This window comes from Leucoraja erinacea, unplaced genomic scaffold, assembly GCF_028641065.1.
Source record: "Leucoraja erinacea ecotype New England unplaced genomic scaffold, Leri_hhj_1 Leri_160S, whole genome shotgun sequence".
Classification (NCBI taxonomy): domain Eukaryota; kingdom Metazoa; phylum Chordata; class Chondrichthyes; order Rajiformes; family Rajidae; genus Leucoraja; species Leucoraja erinaceus.
In genome coordinates, this window is record NW_026575902.1 from 42,190 (window position 1) to 66,706 (window position 24,517).

At 46.1% G+C, this 24,517-nt stretch overlaps 1 protein-coding gene and 1 pseudogene across 1 annotated transcript; both read right to left on the minus strand.

Moving 5' to 3' along the window:
* Nucleotides 1-4,325: 4,325 nt before the first annotated feature.
* LOC129716020 (probable G-protein coupled receptor 139) lies at nt 4,326-8,395 on the minus strand. The gene is made up of 2 exons (XM_055665893.1): nt 8,257-8,395; nt 4,326-5,251 (listed from the first exon to the last, which is right to left on the minus strand). Exons 1-2 carry the CDS (start codon nt 8,393-8,395, stop codon nt 4,326-4,328), a joined length of 1,065 nt encoding a protein of 354 aa, XP_055521868.1.
* Nucleotides 8,396-22,358: 13,963 nt separating this feature from the next.
* LOC129716025 (U2 spliceosomal RNA) lies at nt 22,359-22,467 on the minus strand (annotated as a pseudogene).
* Nucleotides 22,468-24,517: the final 2,050 nt, after the last annotated feature.

Consider the following 24,517-nt stretch of genomic DNA (forward strand, 5'->3'; position numbering starts at 1 on the left):
TCATGCCTGCACCGTCATTCATTTTGATCATGGCTGATCATCCACAATCTGTAACCCGCTCCTGCCTTCTCCCCATATCCCTTGATTCCGCTAGCCCCTGGAGCTCTATCTAACTATCTTTCAAATATGTCCAGTGAATTGGCCCCTACTGCCTTCTGTGGACAGAATTCCACAAATTCACAACTCTCTGGGTGAAAACGTCTTTTTCTCAACTCAGTTTTAAATGGCACCCCCTTTATTATTGGACTGTGGCCCCTTGTTCTGGACTTCCTTATTATTGGGAAAAATGTTCCTGCATCTAGCTTGTCCAGTCCTGTTATAATGTTATACATTTCTATAAGATCCCCTCTAATCCTTCGAAATTCCAGTAAATACAAGCCCACTCTTTCCAATCTTTCCTCAAATGACAGGCCCGCCATCCCGGGCATTAACCTCGTGAATCTACTCGGCACCGTTTCAATATGAAGGAAGTCCTTCTTCAAATTAGGAGATCGAAACTGCACACAATATTCCAGATGTGGTCTCACCAGGGTCTTGTACAAATGCAGTAGGACCTCCTTGGTCCTAAACTCAAATCGTTTCGCAATGAAGGCCAACATGCAATTGGCGTTCTTCATTGCCTGCTGTACCTGCATGCTTACTTTCAGTGACTGGTGTACAAGCACGCATGGTCTCGTTGTTCCACCCCTTCTCCTAATCTGACACCATTCAGATAATAATCTGCCCTCCTGTTCTTGCCACCAAAGTGGATAACCTCACATGGATCCACATTATGCTGCATTTGCCATGCGTCTACCCACTTATCCAACCTATCCACGTCACCCTGCAGCCTCATAGCATCCTCCTCGCACCTCACACTGCCACCCAGCTTTGTGTCATCCGCAATGTTAGAAATGTTACATTAAATCGCTCGTCTAAATCGTTAACATATATTGTAAACAACTGGTATCCCAGCACCGAGCCTTGCGGCACCCCAATGGTCACTACCTGCCATTCTGAAAAAGGACCCTTAATTCCTACTATTTGCTTCCTGTCTGCCAACCGTTTTCTATCCATGTCAATACCCTAGCCCCAAAACCATGTTCTCTCATTTTGCACACTAATATCCTGTGTGGAAACTTGTCAATGTAATTTTGAAAGTGCAGATGCACCACGTCCCTTTTCCATTATACTTGTTACGCCGTGAAAAAAAAATCCAAAAGATTAGCAAGCATGATTTCCCCTTCTTAAATCCTTGCTGACTATCCAGATCCCGTCACTGCTTTCCAAATGCGCTGCTATAACATCTTTAATAATCGACCCCAGCAGTTTCGCACTACTGATGTAAGGGTAACTAGTCTATACTTCCTCGTTTTCTTTCTTTTTTTTTAAAGTGGAGTTACATTGGCTACCCACCAGTCCACACGAACTGATCGAGACCCATCATAGCATCAACACACAGTAAATTCCGTAAATATGCATTCAATGTTGCAGAAGTTAAAGCTTGATATTACTTCTGTGGGCCGGAGAAGGATTGTGACAAACAGATGAAGTTACCATTAGTTATCGGGTTAAGTACAATGTTAGGCGGCTGACTTTTCAGATCTCTTCACAGATTAATCGCGTAAATTGAAGAGTGTAATTAATTCGCGCCACCTAGTGGCATCGAGGAAGTGATAGACGCACCAACAGACCAGTTCGCCAGAATTTGGAAAAGACAAACGAATCTGATTAAGTTGCAAGGATTCCGGGAATTATTAGCGCTGTCTCATTTCCCACGGGTGCAACCTGGTCGGCACCTTTATATTAGATTTTATATTTCAGATTTCATATTGACCGCATGTAACTTGTTATTTTATTTTCACCCAACATCCTCCCGGCGCTAAGCTTCTATCTGTGTCATTAAAAACTAATCGCACTTTATTCTTGCCTCAATACAATCAATTCGCTCTCTAGATTCAACCACGCACTAGTTAATTCACTAATCCGCATGTCTCTCGGGTGTGAGGGACGGACGAAAGCGAAACTCCTGTGAAAACCCACGCATTCACATGGAGAAGGTGCAAACTTCATGGAGACAGGTGGAGGGAGGTCAGGATGGAAACTGCGTCACTGTCCCTGTGGGTGACATCACTTGGAGTCGTGCAGCTCGACTAGCTGACAAATACTCCCGTCGTTCTATCCGTGGCATTTACAATGCTAATGGAACACTGAACTGTTGTCATGCTATCTGTATCCACGAACACCTCAGACAATGCATCCAGGTTTTGCGCATGATATGCCTGAAAATATTATCCTCAAATCCCCTTTAAATGTTCCACACCTCACTATAAACCTTTACACCCTAGTAATAGACATATTAGTCCTCTGCCACTTCTGTTCATACCCCCGCTCCTCTCCAACTTCACACAGGTCTAACAGCCTCCACTACCAAAATCCGCTCCAAAGGAAACACCGCTGCTTATCCATCCCTCATAGACGAGATAATCCACCCTGGGCAAACATCTTGGTAAATCACCAAAACTGCATCTTCATCCAGAGTGGCTTTTATTTGGTTGTGTGTCTTGATCAGAACTGCGCACGGAACCTGCGGTGGCCTACACACGTGTTATATATTTGCTCCATATCCTACTTCCATTCATATTGTGCGGCTGGTTACGAACCCCAAGCACCTGCCTACACTCTTATGTGCTGGGAAGAAATACGGATGCAAATTTAAACCGAAGATATACACTAAATGCTTGAGGAACTCAGCGGGACAGGCAGCATCTCTGGACAGAAGGAATGAGTGACGTTTCGGATCGAGATCCTGCGTCAGACTGGGGTCAGTCCCGTTTAATGGCGGAAGCGTGTGTGTGTGTGTGTGTGCGCGCGCGCGCATATACACATGTGTGTGTTTATGTGTGTGTGTGTGTGTGTGTTTGCGTGTGTGTTTGTTTATGTGTGTGTGTGTATGTGTGTGTGTGGGTGCGTACGTGTATGTGTGTGTGTGTGTGTGTGGGGGGGGGGGGGGGGGGGTCGTGTGTGTATTGTGTGAGAGTGTGTATCCATGTTTGAAGGTTCAAAGTTTCAAGGTCAGTTTATTATCACATGCACCAATTAAGTTACAGTGAAATGTGCGTTACCATTCAGCCATACTGAGTGAGAAGCAACAAAACACACAACCACATAGCAGTTAACAGAAACATCTCTCACATTGGATTCCATATTCCTCACTGTGATGGAAGGCAATAAAGTTCAATCTTCTTCCTCTTGTTCACGCGCTCTCGGGGCAGTCAAACCATCCGCAGCCGGGTCGATCAAAACCCCCGCAGCCGATGATAGAAGCCCCCGTCGGGGTGATCGAGTCAGGCGTGTGTATATTTCTGGATGTGTAAATGTGTGCGTGTTCCTCGTGCGCACGTGCAGGGAAGACATGTAGCGCTATGATAAGAAATTATGTTGCATAAAAGCATTAATGAAGGAAAAAGTACTGAATACCACAAAAGAGAAACAAAACAATATTAGTGCACTAGAGTGCCTCTGGGAAAAAGTAGTTGGTGGCGTTTCGGTTGGAGACACTGCTTCAGAAAAGAGTCTGAAAAACATTCTCGACCCGAAATGTAACCTGTGCCTTTTTTTTTTTACCAGAGTCGCTGCCTGACCCGTTGAGTTACACGAGCATGTCGTGTCTGTCTTCAGTGTAAACCAGCATCTGCAGTTCGTTCCTGCACATTGGAGACCACGACGTATTTCACCTTTCTTAGCACATAGAACAGTAAAGCATAGGGACAAGCCATTCGGCGAAAATGTTCCCTGCTGAACATGATGCCAAGTTGCACTAAACTCGCACATGCGCACTAAACTCAAACTGCACTAAACTCGCACATGTGTCATATGCCTTTATTTCCTGCACATCCACCTGCCTATCTGAAAATACTTTAAACGCCCCCAACATGTCTGTTACCACGACCATCAACGGCTGCGCATTTCAGTCGCCCACCAATCTCTGCGTGGAGAACGTGCCCAACACATTTCGCTTAGACTTTGTCCAGAACACAAAACATTATTCAGTCATCATAAACGGAGAATGGATGAAATCTGATGTAATTTCATAAAAAGCTGGGGCATGTTTTCAGGTTCAGTGATCTTAATGCAACATCATTAAATGCAACTCATTATTTCTTGCAATGAGATGGAAATATGAAAATTACACTGTGTCGATAGCTTTATTTTACGACAGTGTACAAACGGAACCGAGAAATATTACGCAAAAATAGCAGGTAATCGAAGAGTCCTATTCCACGCGTCCTTTCTGGGTGAAATCGAGAGCACGATCTTGTGGAAGAATAAAGCGAAGGGCAGCGTCACATCTCAACTCTGGTTCCAGCCCACTGCCGCACTAGTGCCATAGGTTTACTAACAACCCCAGTTAAGTATTTAACCGCGTTTTTCACTTCCTGTCTGAACCTACTCTGGGTCATCCCATAGATGCAAGTGTTGGCACACGAGCTGATGCGCATGAGCAAGACGCCCACGTCATTGGCGATGTAGGAGGGGCTTGTGTGATCCCCGCCCACGAAATTCACAGTGACACGAGTGGAAATGTAGGTGACAGTTGCCGTTGTCCACAGCAGTATGTAGGTGCCGGACACCGTGAACAGCAACACTATGGACTTTGTCCGATTCTCTGTCTCAACGTCCTTGCCATCCAGTGCCTTCAGGCGCCGGCGGACTCTGCTGGCCGCAACGATGTTCCTGACCGTCAGTCCGTTAAACAATAGAACCAGAAGGAAGGGGAGAAAGGAGAGAGAGATACTACACATCCACGAGAAAGCCACCCACCAGACGGAGGTGAAGTAGGCTGGTTTAGGCCGGCACCCCCACTTGACGCTGTTCACAGTGAAGCGTGACTCGTACATGAAGTTAAAGGGGATGTACTTTATGCAGCACAGTGCGCACATGGACACAATGACCACGGCGGCCGTCCTATCCGTGCAATAGATGAGTCTCAGCTTTGGGCAGCAAATGCTGACAAAACGGTCAAAGGTGAAGGACACGGTTAACCAGACGGAATAGTCCACGGTGACGATCCGCAGGTAAACATTAGAAGGACAAACTGCGCTGAGGGAGAGGAACGAGTTAGAGACGTAGTAAATGTAGATTTCCCGGAGTAACACGTGTAAGATTATAACAAGAAGGTCGGAGATTGCCATCGCCACCATGTAACGGGTGATTCCTCTGGAGAGCCCGCACTTTCCTCGGTGTAGGATTACAGCCGTCAGCACGTTCGCTGAAGGAAGAACACAAATGCAATGGAATTAATATTTCAACGGAACCATAATTTAATGGAATTACGATTAGGTTTGGGGCTGCAAGAACGCATAAGGGGATCAGATACGGCGAATGGACAAGAGCCACATGATATCAAGATAAAGTCGAGAATGAATGGGGCAATGGGGTAAAATCTATTTTAATGGGGAGCCTGGTTGCACGACTCCGTTCTGGGTGGAATGGAGAGCACAGAACAGCACGATCTTGTGGATGAATGAAGCGAAGATGGCGTCACATTCCGTCTGATTTCAGGCCACTGCCGCGCCAGTTTCTTGTGTTTACTAATAATCCCGGTTAAATATTTAAGCATGTTCTTCACTTCCTGTCTGAACGTACTCTGGATCATCCTATAGATACACGCGCGGGAACACGGGCTGATGGGCATAAGCAAGGGATGTATTTCACATGAAGTTTCACCATTCCCAACCGGTGAGTGTAGGGAACAGGCTGGCAGATGAGGTATTTGAGATATATAAGAAAACAACAATTTGAAACTTATTTGGGCAAATTCGAAGACAGGAATGTTTCCGACATATATGAGCTAAAAGCGTGCCAATGGGACAAGTGTAGATGGGGCATCTTGGACAGAATTAACAAATTGGACCGAAGGCTCCACTTCCGCGCTGCATTATTTTATGAATGATGACACTCAACGAGACGGACCACGATTGGAAGGCGCTCAATTGGAATTCAAAGCGTTAATTGCCGCCCGTCATTCAATAACACTTTGCACAGGCAGAGTGATGATATCAGCTTCATTTGACTATATAACCATATAACAATTACAGCACGGAAACAGGCCGTCTCGACCCTACAGGTCCGTGCCGAACAATTATTTTCCCATTAGCCCCACCTGCCTGCACTCAGACCATAACCCCCCCATTCCTTTCCCATCCATATACCTATCCAATTTATTTTTAAATGATAAAATCGAACCTGCCTCCACCACTTCCACTGGAAGCTCATTCCACACAGCTATCATGCTCTGAGTAAAGAAGTCCCCCCTCATGTTACCCCTCAACTTCTGTCCCTTAATTCTGAAGTCATGTCCTCTTTATTTGAATCTTTCCTACTCTCAATGGGAAAAGCTTGTCCACGTCAACTCTGTCTATCCCTCTCATCATTTTAAAGACCTCTATCAAGTCCCCCCTTAACCTTCTGCGCTCCAGAGAATAAAAACCTACAAAACAAATCATGTCGCCAGTCCCAAAATACTCTCCAAACTCCAATCTGAAAATAAAACTATCTTTGCATGACAAAAAAAAACCCTAAATAATCTGGAAACAGGCTTTAGGTTCAAGAACTCAATTTGATAAATGCTCACGCTTTAGCTCTAAGACTCGGCATCTGGAGTGACGGTGACCATCAGAGATTGAAGGAATGGTCTTTGATCTGAAGCACCAACCCTTGATCAGCCCCTTTCTGTTTTCTAGCACATCCTATTTCGATTTCAAGTTTAGGTACTTCCCCGCGTTCTAATTAAACCACTTAAAATTGTCTTCTGTTCTTTAAAAACATTTTGGTTTCTTTATCAATCAAAATGGCAAGCAGAGAGGAAACTAAGGGATCTGGATAACTGAAATGGGAAAGTTATTGCTGAAAATACTCGGGCTGCATCTGACGGAGAGTGAGACGCGGTGCAACATTTCGGTGGACTCTTTTTACGATGCAGTGAAGAGGGTGGCTTTGGAGATATTTAAGTGGTGCCTGCGTTGATTACCAGAGCATTGTAATATCGGTGTGGCCACACCAATATTACAATGCTCTGGTGATCCGGATCCGGGGCAGTCACCGGTCCCGCTACGCTGCGAGCACTCCTTTCGTTCCGTGTGGTTATTTTGTTTTTAACAAGGGAGCCCGAATAGACGGAAGCAGTTGTACTGTCTGAGCGAGGGTGAAAGTTTATTATTGGCTGGTGATAGTGGAGGAGGACAGTACTCAGACGGCAGATTAAGATTCCTTCGCCTACAATCAGCGGCACCATCACCACTTTGTCCTTTTGCCTCACTTGGTCACGATCTTATACCCCACATTCACCAATCGCCTGCTAGTTAACTCTCAACTCCAATATGTTGGAAGCACGAATAAATGCAGAGTAGCTCACCCGGTCATAGAAACATAGAAAATAGGTGCAGGAGTAGGCCATTCGGCCCTTCGAGCCTGCACCGCCATTCAATATGATCATGGCTGATCATCCAACTCAGTATCCTGTACCTGCCTTCTCTCCATACCCCCTGATACCTTTAGCCACAAGGGTCACATCTAACTCCCTCTTATATATAGCCAATGAACTGGCCTCAACTACCTTCTGCGGGAGAGAATTCCAGAGATTCTCTGTGTGAAAAATGTGTGAAAAATGTTTTTCTCAGCTCGGTCCTAAAAGATTTCCCCCCCTTATCCTTAAACTGTGACCCCTTGTTCTGGACTTCCCTAACTTCGGGAACAATCTTCCTGCATCTAGGGATCTGAAGAAAGATCCCGACCCGAAAAGTCGGCTATCCATGTCCGCCAGCGATGCCGCATGACCCGCTGACTTACTCCAGTACTTCAGGATCCAATGTAATGTTCTCGGTCTTTTTACAAACACTTCGTTATCAATGTCTCCTTCTCCGGCGCTACAGACAAGTGAACCCCACCATCCTTGAATTCTGACCTCTTGAAAAACTCATCAGTTTAGTTATTCCAATATTACGTTCTTCGGAGAGTCAAGTTCCCGTTCACTCCCATTTACGAAGATGCTTTCATTCAACCCGCTGTCCAACCGTTCTACGTCCGAATATCTTCTATTCTGTTCCCTGTTCATATGATTGTGCATCACGACGCTACGGCGATGCGTATTCGGATAATTTGCCTGTACTATTCGGAGTACAGTTTGTTGTTGTGCAGGGGATTACGAACAAGCACTCACGCCCTGTAGAGTTGAATCAGACCAGCAACGCATTAAGCAACTCAATCACAACTTACCAGGGATACCGAACGCCGCCAGGATCGGATAGATGATTTCATTGACGTACAGAATTGCTGCCCGTCCCATCTGGAAGCGTCCCGGTGTCGGCGTTATCCGGGGAGCACAATTGAGCTCCAGCGCGGTTCGGGTGTTCATTAATACTCCCGCCAATTCTCCAGTGGGGTCCGGGGAATGACGGAACACAAATATTAATCATACTCTCTTGAACAAACACGTTTATTTCCACACAATATGAAGTAATTTCACATCCCGGGGTGGCGGAATGCCTGACGTAGAAAGTGCAGATCATTGTATCGCTCTCGATTTAAGTTACAACGTGAAGGTCTTTTGGCGGGTTAGGAATCATTTGGTTGACGCGGCGAACGGCTCAGCTGAAGCTGGAGGGCGTTAGCACAATTGAATCCGAAATATAATCCGCCATTTATCACATGCGAATCCACAGAAAAGGGAAAGGCATAAAGACAATGGTTTGTTTAATTTGTATTACTAATTCAAAAGTAAATAATCAGTATTGGAATTCGACAATTCAGAGCGGTGGGAGTGAATGCCGATAAAATCCAAGTCCGACTTCGAGACGTGTCACAGTCGCCAATATAAATCATATAACCATATAACAATTACAGCACGGAAACAGGCCATCTCGGCCCTACAAGTCCGTGCCGAACAATTTTTTTCCCCTTAGGCTCACCTGCCTGCACTCATACCATAACCCTCCATTCCCTTCTCATCCATATGCCTATCCAATTTATTTTTAAATGATACCAATGAACCTGCCTCCACCACTTCCACTGGAAGCACATTCCACACCGCTATCACTCTCTGAGTAAAGACGTTCCCCCTCATATTACCCCTAAACGTCTGTCCCTTAATTCTGAAGTCATGTCCTCTTGTTTGTATCTTCCCTATTCTCAAAGGGAAAAGCTTGTCCACATCAACTCTGTCTATCCCTCTCGTCATTTTAAAGACCTCTATCAGGTCCCCCCTTAACCTGCTGCGCTCCAGAGAATAAAGACCGAACTTATTCAACCTATCTCTGTAACTTAGTTGTTGAAACCCAGGCAACATTCTAGTAAATCTCCTCTGTACTCTCTCTATTTTGTTGACAATAATATATGTATTGTTCCTGGTAACATCGCCTCATTCCATCTGTCTGTCGCCAATTTCAAGGAAAGCGGACATATTTTAGTTCAAAAGCAAAACAAACACACTGTGGTAGGTTTGAAATTAAATCAGAATGACTAAAAAATACTCAGCTGTTCGGGCACGGGGGGGAGGGGGCAAGATTTGGCTGGGAGAGTAGGAAAGTATAACCGAAGATAAGACAAATATATGACGCCTTCGGCGACGAAGAGAGTTAAGCGCGCGTAAGGGGTAGGGTTCTGCTCCGAGTCTCTTTCTCGAGGTTAAGCGACGCTAGTTTACGAAATTTGTGAAAGATGTTTAGGAAATCATCCTTCGGTGGTGTGTTTCTGGTCAACGAGGTCGGGTTGCTTTTGATTTGATTTGATTTGATTTGAATCCTTTATTGTCATTCAGATCTTTCGGTCTGAACGAAATTTCGTTGCCTGCAGTCATACACAATAAATAGCAAAACATACAATAAACACAAATTAACATCCACCACAGTGAGTTCACCAAGCACCTCCTCACTGTGATGGAGGCAAACGTCTTAGTCTCTGTCTCTTCCCTCCTAGTTCTCCCTCTGCGCTGAGGCGATCCGGCCGAAAATGCTGCCCACCAGTCCAGCGGACGTCCGTAGTGATGTCGCCGCTGCCGAAACCCGGAACGCCGTCTCAGCGAGTCGGGCCACACCTGCCTCCGCTCCGAGTCCCGTTGCCTCAGCTCCGAGTCCCGCTGCCACAGCCCCGAAGTCGGCTAGCCTCGCGCTGTTAGTCCGGGCTGGTTCTGCCTCCGGAACTCGAGGTCGGTCAGTTGGAGACCGCCAGCTCCGCCATTAGGCCTCAGCGCAGCTGGAGGCAGAGAAGGGGGATACGACAAGAAAAAGTCGCATTCTCCCGAAGGAAGAGATAAAAAAAAAACATGTCGTCCCCCCCCCCCCACCGCACCCATAACACAATCTAATCAACTAAAATTTAACTAAAACAAGACAAAAAACAACAACAACAAAAAGTAAAAACAGACGGACTGCAGGCGAGCCGCAGCTGTTCAACAGCAACAACCCAGGCAAAGTGGGACGATGGTCGCTGGAACATGTGTAAAGATGAAATTGCAAGGGCGTATAGTTGAAGGAAAAGAGCATACGGTTGCAAAGTACAATAAAGAAGATCATAAAATCATGCAATGGCTGCAACACAGAATGGGGGAATTCGGTTGTCGTATTCACGTTGCATCTTTCTGGGCAATTTGGAAACATGCCGTTTTCAATGCAATGAAAGTAGGTGCGACTAGGGATTTTGGAACGTACGCTTGACGTGCGAAATAGGAAACGAACAATGGAAAGCCTTCAAGACTTCTTTCAGAGAATCATATGTTTCTCCACTCATAGAGTGATAGAGACAGTTACACAGCAGATAGACAGTCCTTCAGCCGCAGCGTGCGTGTGCTGACCAAGCTTCCTTGATGTTAGAGTCACATTTGCCTGTTTTGGGCCCACATCCTGCTATTCGGAGTGGCGGCGCGGCTCTGGCTGCAGCGGCTTACCGGCAGTCCCGTTGTTTTGTGTTTTTTATGTTGTTTGTTTTGTTTTGGTTAGTTTAGTTTTTTAGTTTTAGTTTGTGTTTTTTGGTGGGTTTGGGGGGCGGGTTGAAACGGGGTTTGCAGTCTCTCCCTGCGGGGGAATACGACCTTTTTTGTCGTATTCCCCTTCTCTGCCTCCGTCTGCGATGAGGCCTAATGGAGCTGACGACCTCGAGGCTCCGGAGGCAGAGCCCGCCAGGACTCGCTCTGAGCTCGCTCCCGTGAGGGTGGTCCGGCTCAGGGCTCAGGGCTGGAAGAGGTTGGGACGCTCCCGTGAGGGCGGCCAGCCCGAGGGTGGAACGAGGCTCCCGTCGGAGCGGCCGAGCTCGGGGAGGTGCGGCGCTCGCAGCCCGAGGGAGGTTCGGCGCCCAAGTCGGGGCAGCCCAGCCCGGGGAAGAAGCGACGCCCAAGTCGGGGAAGAAGCGACGCCCATGTCCGGGGCGGCCCAGCCCGAGGCTGAAGACGGCGCAGTACTCACGTGAGGGTGGCTGGGACGGTGTTCTGGCGGTGGTGGCCTGAGTCCGGGGTTCGGCCGCGGGCCAGCGGCTGCGTCTGCAGAACTTGTGGGCGGCAGCTTCAACCACCCCGGGCCGCGGTGTTTGAGCCGCGGGACTGTTTTTAACATCGCCCGGGGGAGTATCGCCCCAGCGCAGAGGGAGAAGAGGAGGGAAGAGACTGCAGATCTAAGACTTTTGCCTCTATCACAGTGAGGAGATGCTGGGTGGACTCACTGTGGTGGATGTTAATATGTGTTTATTGGTGTTTTATTGTATTGTATTATATGTATGACTGCTGCAATTTCGTTCAGACTTCGGTCTGAATTACAATAAAAGGCTATCTATCTATCCTTCTATCTATCTATCTATCTATCTATCTATCTATCTATCTATCTATCTATCTATCTATCTATCTATCTATCTATCTATCTATCTATCTATCTATCTATCTATCTATCTATCTATCTATATATCTATCTATCTATCTATCTATCTATCTATCTATCTATATCTATCTATCTATCTATCTATCTATCTATCTATCTATCTATGCTTTGACTTTGACTCTGACATGGGGGGGGGGGAGAGTGCAGTGGAGAAATACGTTTATTTGGCCTTCCATCACAGCGATGTGATGGATGTTTATGTAAATGATGTTGTGTCTTTGGTCTATGTGTTTGTAATGTATGGCTGCAGAAACGGCATTTCGTTTGGACCTCAAGGGGTCCAAATGACAATTAAATGTATCTTGTATCTTGTATCTTGTATCTTGTATCTATCTATCTATCTATCTATCTATCTATCTATCTATCTATCTATCTATCTATCTATCTATCTATCTATCTATCTATCTATCTATCTATCTATCTATCTATCTATCTATCTATCTATCTATCTATCTATCTATCTATCTATCTATCTATCTATCTATTGTTTTCCAATCCATGACACTGCCAAATGCCTTTTAAACGTTGTAATTGCACTTGCTTTCAACCCTTCTGTACACACATCACAGCTTCTGTGTGACCCCCCACTTGTCCCCTTTAAATCTGAAAGCCCTCACATTAAGTCCATATATATTAGTTTTAGTCATTCCTACTGTGGAGAAAAGGCCATCCACATTATCTTCGACTCGCAAGTCACAATTTCACAGGGCAAGGAATCAGAACCATCAACCCAACATGTCCATGCTGCAAGTAAGAACTTAATTGTTTCGTTTCGGGACATAGGATAATAAAGCATTCTTGACGCTTGGCAAAATGGCCCGTGTGTGCCAGTGCCCTTTGCCCGCATATAACTATATCCCGCTAAATGATTCCTGACCAAGTGTCTCGAAAATGTTGTTATTTCACCAGTGTGGAATACCTCCTCTGGCAACATATTCCATGTAGCCGTCATCCTCTGAGTGAAAATATGCGCCACACGTTACGAATAATTATTTCTCCACCAACGTTGAACATATGTCGTCTGGTATACACAAAATGCTGGAGTGACTCAACGGGTGAAGCAGCATCTTTGGGCGACCCTTCTTCAGACTGATTCGATCTGGTTCTTGATTATTTTACCCTGGATACAATACCCTGCATATTCAACCTATTATAGATTCATAGGTTCATAGAAAATAGGTGCAGGAGTAGACCATTCGGCCCTTCGAGCCTGCACCGCCATTCAATATGACCATGGCTGATCATCCAACTCAGTATCCTGTACATGCCTTCTCTCCATACCCCCTGATCCCTTTAGCCACAATGACCACATCTAACTCCCTCTTAAATATAGCCAATGAACTAGCCTCAACTACTTTCTGTGATAAAGAGTTCCAGAGATTCCCCACTATCCGTGTCAAAAATGCTTTTCTCATTTCGGTCCCAAAGGATTTCCCCTTTATCCTTAAACTGTGACCCTTTGTCCTGGACTTCCCCAACATCGGGATCAATCTTCCTGCATCTAGCCTGTCCAACCCCTTAAGAATGTTGTAAGTTTCTATAAGCTCCCCCCTCAATCTCCTAATTTCTAGCGAGTACTATCCAGTATTTCTTCATATGAAAGTCCTGACATCCCAGGAATCAGTCTGGTGAATCTTTTCTGTACTCCCTCTATGGCAATAATGTCTTTCCTCAGATTGGGAGACCAATTCTGTATGCAATACTCCAGGTATGGTCTCACCAAGACCCTGTACAACTGCAGTAGAAACTCCTTGCTATTATAAAGGTTGAACAAGTTAGGGCTTTATTCTTTGGAGCGCAGAAGGTTAAGGGGGGACTTGATAGAGGTTTTTAAAATGGTGAGAGGGATAGACAGAGTTGACGTGGAAAAGCTTTTCCCACTGAGAGTAGGGAAGATTCAAACAAGGGGACATGACATGAGAATTAAGGGACTGAAGTTTAGGGGTAACATGAGGGGGAACTTCTTTACTCAGAGAGTGGTTGCTGTGTGGAATGAGCTTCCAGTGAAGGTGGTGGAGGCAGGTTCGTTTTTATCATTTAAAAATAAATTGGATAGTTATATGGATGGGAAGGGAATGGAGGGTTATGGTCTGAGCGCTGGTATAAGGGACTAGGGGAGATTATGTGTTCGGCACGGACTAGAATTGTCGAGATGGCCTGTCTCCCTGCTGTAATTGTTATATGGTTATATGGTTATACTAAACTTCAATGGAAGGGAAGTTGGTTTAGGTGATGGTCTGGGCTGTGTCCACAATTTTACTTCGGAGTCACGTGAGTGATTCCGTGAAGATCCCAGCCCAGTGCGCATGTGCGGCATTATCGCACAGCTGTGCAACGCGGCCAGCGGGAGTCGGGCAGCTCCCGCATCCAAGGACGTGAGGTAAGTACTTACCTTAATCGGGCCTTGTGTTTTTTGCTCTAGGGGGAGCAAAACAGCAGAGGAAGCGGCCCCCGTTCGACTCCAGCGAAGGAGCCGACAGTGGAGGGGGATAGGCGCTAACGGGACCGCACAGGCTGCGGACCGCTGACAGAGAGCTGCGCTGATGCCGGTCCGCTGAACAGCTGTTTGGTGAACAGCAGCGGACCGGCGGGAAGTTTAAAAAACCCGACCGGCAGCCCTGCAGACTCCTGACAAGGAGAATCGCTGCCCGGGAACCGCTACAATGCCGCCTGAAAAACGGCAGGCAGCCTCTACATACAGGTAAGACAAAAACCTTACCAATTTAACAGGTTCTACAGGAGCTAACTTCCTCCAAAACTGGAACAGGCTGGAGACAGCAAAAATAAGTATGTCTGTCTCCCCAAGCCAGAGGAGGTCATGGAGTTCAAAACCTCCAGGAAAAAAGGGGCACTGGCTGAATGCCAAGGGAGCTGACACTCCTACCCCAGTGCTATTGCACTAGCCATCTCCCTTGACGAGGGATTGATGCAACAGCGGAGTTTGAGCTATGCCTCCTCCAATTTATAGCACACCCTTTTGCTTCCTCTTTTGAGGCTAGCTAAGGAGGCCAGGGCTGGGCTGGCTTAAACGCTGGGCAGGCGGACGAGAACAGCAGTATGCCAGGGGAGCAGGATCAGGAAGAGCTACTGGGTGTCGTGGGCCACTACATGGCTCCTCCATGCGACCATCTTCCCAACAAAGCCCTGCAGGAGCAGGCCTTTCTAGAGGCAAATCCGCAGGCAGCTGGGTCAGCAGACTCGCAGACAAGAGCTAAAAGCAGCGAATTCTGAAGCTCCTAACAGAAGGGTCAAGATGTTACCGCCTTTGCTCGTTTTTCCACGGATCATACTCACCTGGCAAGCGAGACGCCATGATCACCAAGGTGGTTCTCCCAGGATGAGACTATCCCGTTGTACTACCAGGGTGCTGACGCCTAAGATGTTCCCAAATTTGGGATACTCGACTGAGCAATGGTGCATATAAGACCTGCCCGCAACCCCAAATATACGGGGCTATGCAAACCGCTGCTGCGGGAAGAGAGGCAGCTAAACCTGTGCGCCTCATGAGGGCAGGCCATGGAACGAGCAGGACATCGCATCCAACACCCAGCTGGCAGCACCCCTCGGCATCCACCAGCAATATCAAACAAGGACTGGTGAAAGCCTGGCGACCGCTTCACATTACCCCCAAAGTTCTTTTTAGACAGGGGCTCAGAGCGGAGCCGTGGGAAAATGCGCTGCCCCACCGACAGCACCAGCATACCAGCAAACTAGGCCTTCATGGAAAAACAATAAACATGGAGGTAGGTAGTCTGGTTCCTCCCAGTTTACACTAAATAAGGGTGTTCTACTAACTGCGGGGGGGGGGGGGGGGGGGGGGGGGCATTTACACTTGTTGATAAAGCATGGGATGCAGTCACAAATAACTAAAATATACTCAACAGTATTAGTGGATAAAAACGAATTCAAATTGGGCATATTACCGCCAGTTCAGCAATGCGCCCAAAGGGCATTTTCTCCCTCTAAGAAAGAGAAGTGAGAAGGTCAAGCTGAACTAGAAAGGCTCATTACTAAACGGATCATGGGAGTAAACATGAACCATTGGAATTTGTATCGAATATATTCACCAAAACTACAAAAGATGGTGAATGTAGCATCATCATTGATCTAATATCACTAAATAAATCTGTTGAGTATATACACTTTAAGATTGAGACGAGTTTTTGTCACTGCCAGACATCTGATCTCCAAAGGATACCTATGGGGAGCATTGATATGGAAGATGCTAACTATCTCATACCCATACACTAGGATCATTATAGAATGGGAGCATAGAGCATTCCCTATGGTCTAACCTCAGCCCTAAACTATTATAAATATTAAAAAAATGGCCATGAAAATATTAAGAAAACAAGCATAATCATGGCATATATTGGATGATATCCTCATATTAGGGGAAACAAAGGAATTAGCTGTGGCAGCAGTCCTAGCTACGAAACAGCTCCCTAAAGCTCTGAGGTTTATCCCACGCCCAGATAAACCAGAATTGAAGCGTTAACTACCATGGATTATCTGGGCTTCAATAATAATTCCGTCCATATGACTGTTACTTTGCCAAGGTACTTGGGTCACTATAATCAAATCATGAATGTACCCACTGAAGCTATATCACAATTACGGTGGTGGGCAGACATATATTTGGCATAGTTTTCAGCCCTATTGTCATCACGAATCCCAACTTGGTTATTAAAAACCGATGCCAGTACTTTAGGCTGGGGAGAACTAAACTCCATATCCAGCACAGGTAACAGATGGACCAATTCACAAACATCGTTACTACACATACCGGGCATCAACTACTTGGGATTGGTGATCGCCTATTGGGCTAAAAAGCATATGCATTTCAAATGCAGCACGTACATATGTGGTTACGGATTGATAATACTATGGTGGTGGCTTATATCAACCATATGGGGAGCATAATAATCATTATTGTGCAACAAATTGGTCAAACAAATCTGGCAATGGTGTGTCAAAAGACATTTTAACTATCAGCTGCCTATGTCCTAGGAAGCTAGAACACAGTGGGAGACACCATGTCACGGGGTAAAATTTATGATTACATTGAATAGATGTCAAACCCAAAATATCTGCTAAAGGTATTAAGCAGTTTGAAAGCCAGATATCAATTTGGTTGCACAAGATGGCATCACCAGTAACCCATGTATGTGACTTAGGAACCAGATTAGAGGCAGCAGCGATAGATGCCTACACGCTGGAAGGGGGAATTTCTGCTTTGCCTTCCTCCCTTCTGCCTCATCAGACGGGCACTTCGCAATACAGATGGGATCTGTCTCCGAGATATTGAACGTGCCCGACCGGCCTACACAGCCATGGTTCCCAGTTCATCACGACACGGTGGGCGAGTCACCTATGGATTTCCCTAGTGGACCATGGTTGCTGACTCAACCCAGTATCAGGCACAAGCCACCCTTGCCAGAAAAACATCAAACTCCTGGGTGCAGGTTTTGAATAGACCTTACCAGGGACTGGGATTATCCAAAGGAACCATTACCACCATGTCGGCATCCCTGCGAACAGTCACCAAAAGCTAACATGGGTAAAATACTGCCACGACGCAGGGACAACAAACTATTCAACCACTGACGTATTGGAGTTCCTGGAACATCTACACCATGACTAAAAGGTGAGTTACAGTGCCGTAAATACAGCATGGAGCGCCTTATCTGCTTATCTAAAACAGCATGACAGCAGAGCATGGGATCCAATCTACTGAAGGTAAACTTATGAAGGGCAACTATAATATTAAGCCCCAAAAGCCCAGGTATACCCATGTATGGGATATTGGTGTGATATTGACATATCTCAGAGAATGGCACCAGCCAGATCCCTCAGCTTGCTCAATCTATGTTAAAACGCTCATGCTTATGGCTCTCGTACACGCTCACAGAGTCCAGTCACTCCATAAAACTAGACTGGATAACATGGTGATTACCCCAGACGCATCACGTTCATTTTCTAGGTCTGGTAAAAATCTAACTCGCAGGTATATGGGACTAGGCGAGATTATGAGTTCGGCACGGACTAGTAGGGTCGAGATCGCCTGTGTTTTCCGTGCTGTAATCGTTATATGGCTATATGGACCAGGAACGCCCAATTCACTGGTGGGATTCCGGGCCTACCCACCAGAGTCCAGGTTGAGTGTGGTGACCCATCTACTACAATATATAGACACAACCCACAATCTTAGAGGGAGAGGAAAGCCTATCGGACAACCACAGAAACCCCAAGACGGGGTACGAGCCAAACCACTCCAAGGTGGCTCAAACAGGTACTGAAAGCTGCCGGAATAGATAATAATACATTTTAATCCCATTCCACTAGGGCAGCATTGATATCAGCGGCTGAACGAATGGACATCCCGGTTGACCACATTCTCAATACGGCAGAATGGTCAAGGGAACGACGTTCAGAACATTTTTTATTATAAACCGTTGATAAACCTGATTTAATTGCAGAAAGAATATTACAAACTGCAATATTAATTTAAGCTCAGGGGAGCTTTTTATGTTGTTATTGTTAACAAATACCTTTCTGTTTCTTGTGAAAGCAGATCCACTGGTTGATTACGATAACACTTCCTCCCTCAAAAACTTCGGCAGTGAGTGAAATAAAAACTGTTACACGGTTTGAAATCACAGACCTTTGAAGTCTTCACGGAATCACTCACGTGACTCCGAAGTAAAATAGTAAGATTAAACGAGTACTTACCAGTATGAAGTTTGATAGTAAGATTAAACGAGAACTTACCAGTTTGAAGTTTGATCTGTATTTTATGAGGAGTTACGATGAGGGATTTCGGGAAGAACCCCGCTTCCACGCATGCGTGTATTCTTCAAAGCAGCGGTGTGAGGTCACAGAAACCTATAATGATCTAACATAATAAGATTATCAAAGAGATACCAGTTTTTGATATGATCATAAGAGGGTGGGAGCGGAGGGCCCGAAATCCCTCATCGTAACTCCTCATAAAATACAGATCAAACTTCAAACTGGTAAGTTCTCGTTTAATCTTACTATTTTACTTCGGAGTCACGTGAGTGACTTCGTGAAGATTTCAAAGCTCTGTGACCTCATGCCGTGGAACGAGTCCATGCTTCACAACTGCCTTGGGTATTGGGAGAGAGCATCATTAGTAGTTTTAAAACACAATTATACAAAGAGTTGTGTGGTATAACGAAAAAAAAAAAATATATAACATTTTTTAAAATTTGAGAATCATAACCCTGTAACCTATCGGCCAAATTATTTTGTTGAACCTAAAATGTTTTCTTAATACAATGATGGCTCCAAATTAACTGGTTTATTATACAACCTGTGGAAAACCCCTTTTTTAAAATGACCCTCCTGCCATTCTGAGGATTTAGTCTGTGGGTACCTGTATAATATTGCTGCGGATGTTGCTGCAGTCCTGGTGGAATGAGAGTTGAAACATCAGTGTCTATTCCTGCCATTTTTAGGACCTATTTGAGCCACCTTGAAATAGTTTGAGTCGTGACCCTATCATGCAGTTTCTTGTAAGAGATAAACAACTCCATACTCTGACCTCGAATGTTCTGAGTATATGCTATGTATTGTTAGATGTGTCTTGTTATACACAGTCGTTTGCCATATGGGTGTACCATAAAATCAAACCCTAGACCCGAGGAACCCGATCTGTTTTCTTTTATTAAATCCTGTATGACAACACCAGTTTCTCGGTGAGATGATCAGGGAGTCCAGGCTCAGTTTGCTTAATGGCTGGACTTGTTGTGCGGTAAATAACACCATGAGCATAACCATCTTCCTGGTCTGTTACTGAGGTGACAACGCTGTTATGAGCTACAAGCTCCTCAGCATGTTGAGAAAACGACACCCATGTCCCAGATTTCGGAGTACCTGGTTAGCTTACCAGGGGTGCGTTCCCACCGCGTGCCGTTCCGATCCTTGTGATAGGTAATTGGAGAGTGCACTTGGGGCACTATTGATGGCACGGTAGCTCCATCGATTATCCTAATGGAGGCTTGTTAAAATTCCAATACGGCCAGAATGTTCTTGGCCTTTTGGTCGAGATTGTTGTCCAAGCAGTATATGCCCCATTTCTTGATGTGTCCAAGGTACTGCTTCCGTGTTGACAGTCTTAGTGCAGATGAGATGAGATTCATCGTCCTGTCTGACAGTGTAGTGGGTCTGTTAGACTCTACAAATCAATAAATCCAAAGTGTTATGGCATGGATGACTGCCTCCAGTCACTGGATAAATCAATAATTTTTTGGCAATGTTCATAGGGAACATGGTTCTAACACCATCCCCTGTAAGACTGAAATACCATGATTGAGAAGGTCAGTCGGGTACTCTGAAAAGTCCAGATGCCGAGTGTGGTTGAATTTCCCCTAGTACCCCAATGATGGGTCCGAACGGGGGAAAACCTCACCCTATGGCTTATTTACATAACAATGCCAAGCTGGTTTACGAATTTTAGTACATAATATTGGGGCTAATGATTGCCCCTTTTGTAAGCTCTATATTGCCAAAGTTCCTCTATTGAGTCAATGCCTGCCATATAGAAACCCGCAACTGACACCAAGTCTTTATGAATAATAAGAGCATCAATCCTAAAATGAATATCTAGAACAAATGTGTTTAGGGTTAAAATCAATGATAATCCTGCAACCCTACTCTATCTTATTTTTAATAAATATGTTCAATCCCATCTTTTGTGTACAATTCTTGTAGCGCCATGTGGGTTTTAGATTGTTTGGTTTATGTAAGGACAAAATGCCCTTCTGGTGTATGATGTACTGTGGTTAATGGGATGAGAAAAACCCTATCAGATAACCCTGAATACTGCTGAGATTATATGAATCTGTAGTGATTATATACCATACATAACTATAGTGTTGCAACCTCCCCTACCCTCGTAGGTCCCTATTTAACAGAAGAAACCCCACCCACCTACCTGCATGGTTACCGGTGGTTTTGTTATTTCCTTGGTTTTTTGAAAATAAGGTTCTGGTTTAATATTTCTTGTTCGGGTTGTGTGGGAGGTTGAGGCTTCCGCATCTTCCAGGGTGGCCGCCCTGGCCATACCCTAAAACGGATCCTGCAGGTTATATTGATTTCTGACATTGCTACTGGTATGAGCCACATTTTTTATGGCCTTGCCTGTGGCTGGTATCATGCTCCAAAATAGGCCCTTGCGCTGGCCTTGATGAGCCCCAGTGTCTTAGCTTAGTCCACACACGGTTCTTTATTTGCAAATGGTAGCATTTTTGGGGTCCTAGTGCTGGCTGAATGGCCGCCTTCCACGTGTAGTTTAGGTCATATTGCATATTATTAAACAGATCTAGTGCGTCTTGATGGTCTTTGGTTACCTACGTTTAGTCCAGGGTGCTGGTGTATGCTATGATGCCTTCCGTCAATCCCTTGAAGGTTCTCTGGATCTTGAGGTCCTGGTTCCTGATGTTCGTCCATATGCTGCCAAATGCATTGGATTACACTGGGCACCTGTAATGCCTCACCGTTGCCAGGTGGCAGATGTCTGGCCAGTGTTTGTAAATTTTTCTTGTTGGCGTATGTGGCCAGACATATAGTAATACTATTGCCATCCTGGATCCAAGTCTACCCATGTTTGACTTGGCTAAAGTAATCGGCCACCATGTCCAGCAGAGTCCCTGCTGTGTTAGGATCATGGGACGCTGTATTACCAGGCTCTGGCCCATCAGGGTCCTGCCTACTCTTTTTTATAGAGTTAGAGATCTCTAGGGTCCCACACGGGGTACCCATGTGGGGCTTAACTGCTGCCCACTTGTCTTTTGTTCTGCGGACCCCTCTTGCAAGTCAACCCAGAACTGACCCACAGTGCTCCCCTCTGATGGGGTAGAAGCATTGTGCAGCCCTCAAAGAGGTACTGCTGTGGTTTTATCACGTTGGAGCAAGGCTCCATACACCGCTTCTTCCCGCTCCAGCCCTCTCGGTCGCTGGTTGCCGGCGGTTTTATGCAAAGTCGGACCCTTCTGAGTCCACTACCTTGTTTGATTTGTGTCTAGCCTTACCGCTCGGCCGCATGGATCTGGCCCCTGCGGGGCCGACATCGGGCACAGCTGATCCCACTACGGTTGATCCAAGTGCCGCTGGCTGCTGCTGGCTGCCCGCTGTTCCATGGTCCTCCTTCTCCAGTTTTGTCCTTCCTTCCGTGAAGTGGATATGGCCGGTGTGGAGGATAACTGGCACAGCTGCTTCCATCTATTCCTTTAACCTGGCTTCAACGCTCTCAGCACTCCTGGCTGCTCCTTTATCTAAGACCCCTGGGACCCACCCCCGTACTGACGGTACTGGTCCCTTATGGTCGTTGCAGCCGGTCAACCCCACTCTAATGCCCTCAATTCTGGGCACTCCTACTTATATGGTCCTTAGATAAGGGACATATAAGACATTAAAACTGATGATAACAGCTACTATAGTTTTTATATAATATATATAGTCCCTAGATAAGGGGTGTATCAGATATTAAACTGATAAGAACAGATACTACACTTGATCTTAGCCAAAAAAACCGAGAAGCGATTATTGTAACTAAAACCCCGCTGGGACCGACCCTGGTACTCACATACTGGTCCCTTGTAGTAGATTGCAGCCAGTCAACTGCAAAGTCCTTTGCTGCCGAGAAATGAACTTTCTCACCATGCTGGAGCGAAGTTGGGCACAGGTGTTTTTCCCTCTCCGGGAACCGATGTGCCCATGCTGCTCCTGCCGTTGCCAGCTCCTCACGAAGTGCCAGCTGCCACTGCTGCTGCCTGTGCTCCTGCAGCTGTTAGTGCTCCTGCAGCTGCCGGCTGCCACTGCTGCTGCCGCTGCCGCTGCTGCTGCTACTGCTGCTGCTGCCGCTCCTCCGCGGTTCTCCCGCCGGCCTTCTGCACCTTACATGGACCTGGTCCATGTCTGCACCTAGAAAGGTAAGTTGAAGGAAAACGCAGGGTCTCTTACCTGCTGTTCCCGACTTTCCTTCTCCCGCCGGTGACCGTCGTTCCCTGTGTCGGGTTCGAGCCGCTTGGACCGACCCCGGTGTTCACGGGCCTGGTCCTTCGCGGCAGTTCCGCAGCCGGTAACCCCGGCTGTTCCTATGGATCCCCTGGCCCTTACCTTGTGAAGAAGGTTTTCAGCCCGAACGTCCCGTTCCGACTCCATAAGTGCCGCTGCACTCGCTGAGCGTTTCGAGCCCCGGTACCGCTGGTCCGAGCTGTCTGTCCCGCAGCCTCTGTGCTGGCTGCTACCGACTGCTCCCAAGCCAGTCTCGTTTGAGACTGGCATAGGGACCTTTTTTACTTTGCTTCCCGCCCGGCCGAGAGGTGAATTTTGCCGGTGCGGGAGCAAAGTCGGGCACAGGTTGTTCCCCTCCAGGGAAACTCGTGCCGTTGCTGCTGCTGGCTGCTCGCCCTCCACGGGTCTCCCCGCCGGCTTTCCGCAGCCACCTAAAAGTAAGTAGAAAAAAGGAACGCAGAGTCGCTTACCTGCTGTTCCCGACTTTCAAATCTCCCGCTTGGGGAACGCCGTTCCCCGCTGTGTGACTCGTTGCAATGCGTGTAGCGATATGACACGCATGCGTGGAAGCGGGGTTCTTCACGAAGTCACTCACGTGACTCCGAAGTAAAATCTGTATTTTATGAGGAGTTACGGTGAGGTATTACGTGCCCTCCGCTCCCACCCTCAATATATAGATCAAACTAATAAACTGATGTCTCATGATCTTTACTATCTTACTTCAAATATTGTGTCTATCCTGTGATTTCACACCGCTGCTTCGAAGTATGCCGCACATGCGCACTGGGCTGGGATCTTCACGTAATACCTCACCGTAACTCCTCATAAAATACAGATCAAACTTCATACTGGTAAGTACTCGTTTAATCTTACTATTCTAATTCAGAACAGCTAATTCAGAGTTAACCAGTCAACTCATCAGTGTTGGACTTTCACCCAATATTCGGTCAGGCCAGCTCATCATGATCAGAGTGACCTTTATAAATTGATTTTTTTCTATAACTCTATCCTCTATCATCCTTCATTTAATTTACCCATCAATCTCTCCTTCTCTCTTGCCTAGCCACCCCTTCCCTTATCTACCATGGAAAATACACAGCTAAAGAGAGTTTAAAATAATTGCCATGAATTTCCTGCTGTTTTCGTTTTTACTCTTTTCTTGATATATCGCATTGCTTCGAAGTAAAATGTTTTTGAAAACTGTGAGACAATCCGAGCCTCTAGTGAAAAAAAAATGGAAGGCATTCGTTGACAGGGTTCTTCAAAAGGTTGACGACAAAAATTTAATAAGTAACATCTGGAATAAGAACTAGCAACGATCTCCACGCCAGTCCAGTTTATTAACACCCATTGTGTAACTCCAGGCAGACCATCATTATTGACATTCAAATGCATTGTAATAACATGACCTGCAAGCCAGTTATTTTAAAACCATTAATCACATCTATTATAAGAATCCTTGTACAATTCAGGCAGGCAATGTTAAAGCACCAGACACAACAAAAGTACATCCATGTGTTTAAGAAGGAACTGCAGATGCTGGAGAATCGAAGGTACACAAAAAAAGCTGGAGAAAA

Bases quoted from the DNA above. Each gene is read 5' to 3' on its own strand.
- LOC129716020 (XM_055665893.1), bottom strand. From the start codon at position 8,395: ATGAACACCCGAACCGCGCTGGAGCTCAATTGTGCTCCCCGGATAACG. The intron at 5,252-8,256 runs GTAAGTTGTGAT...TTCTTCCTTCAG, and splicing joins GGCGGCGTTCGGTATCCCTG to CGAACGTGCTGACGGCTGTA.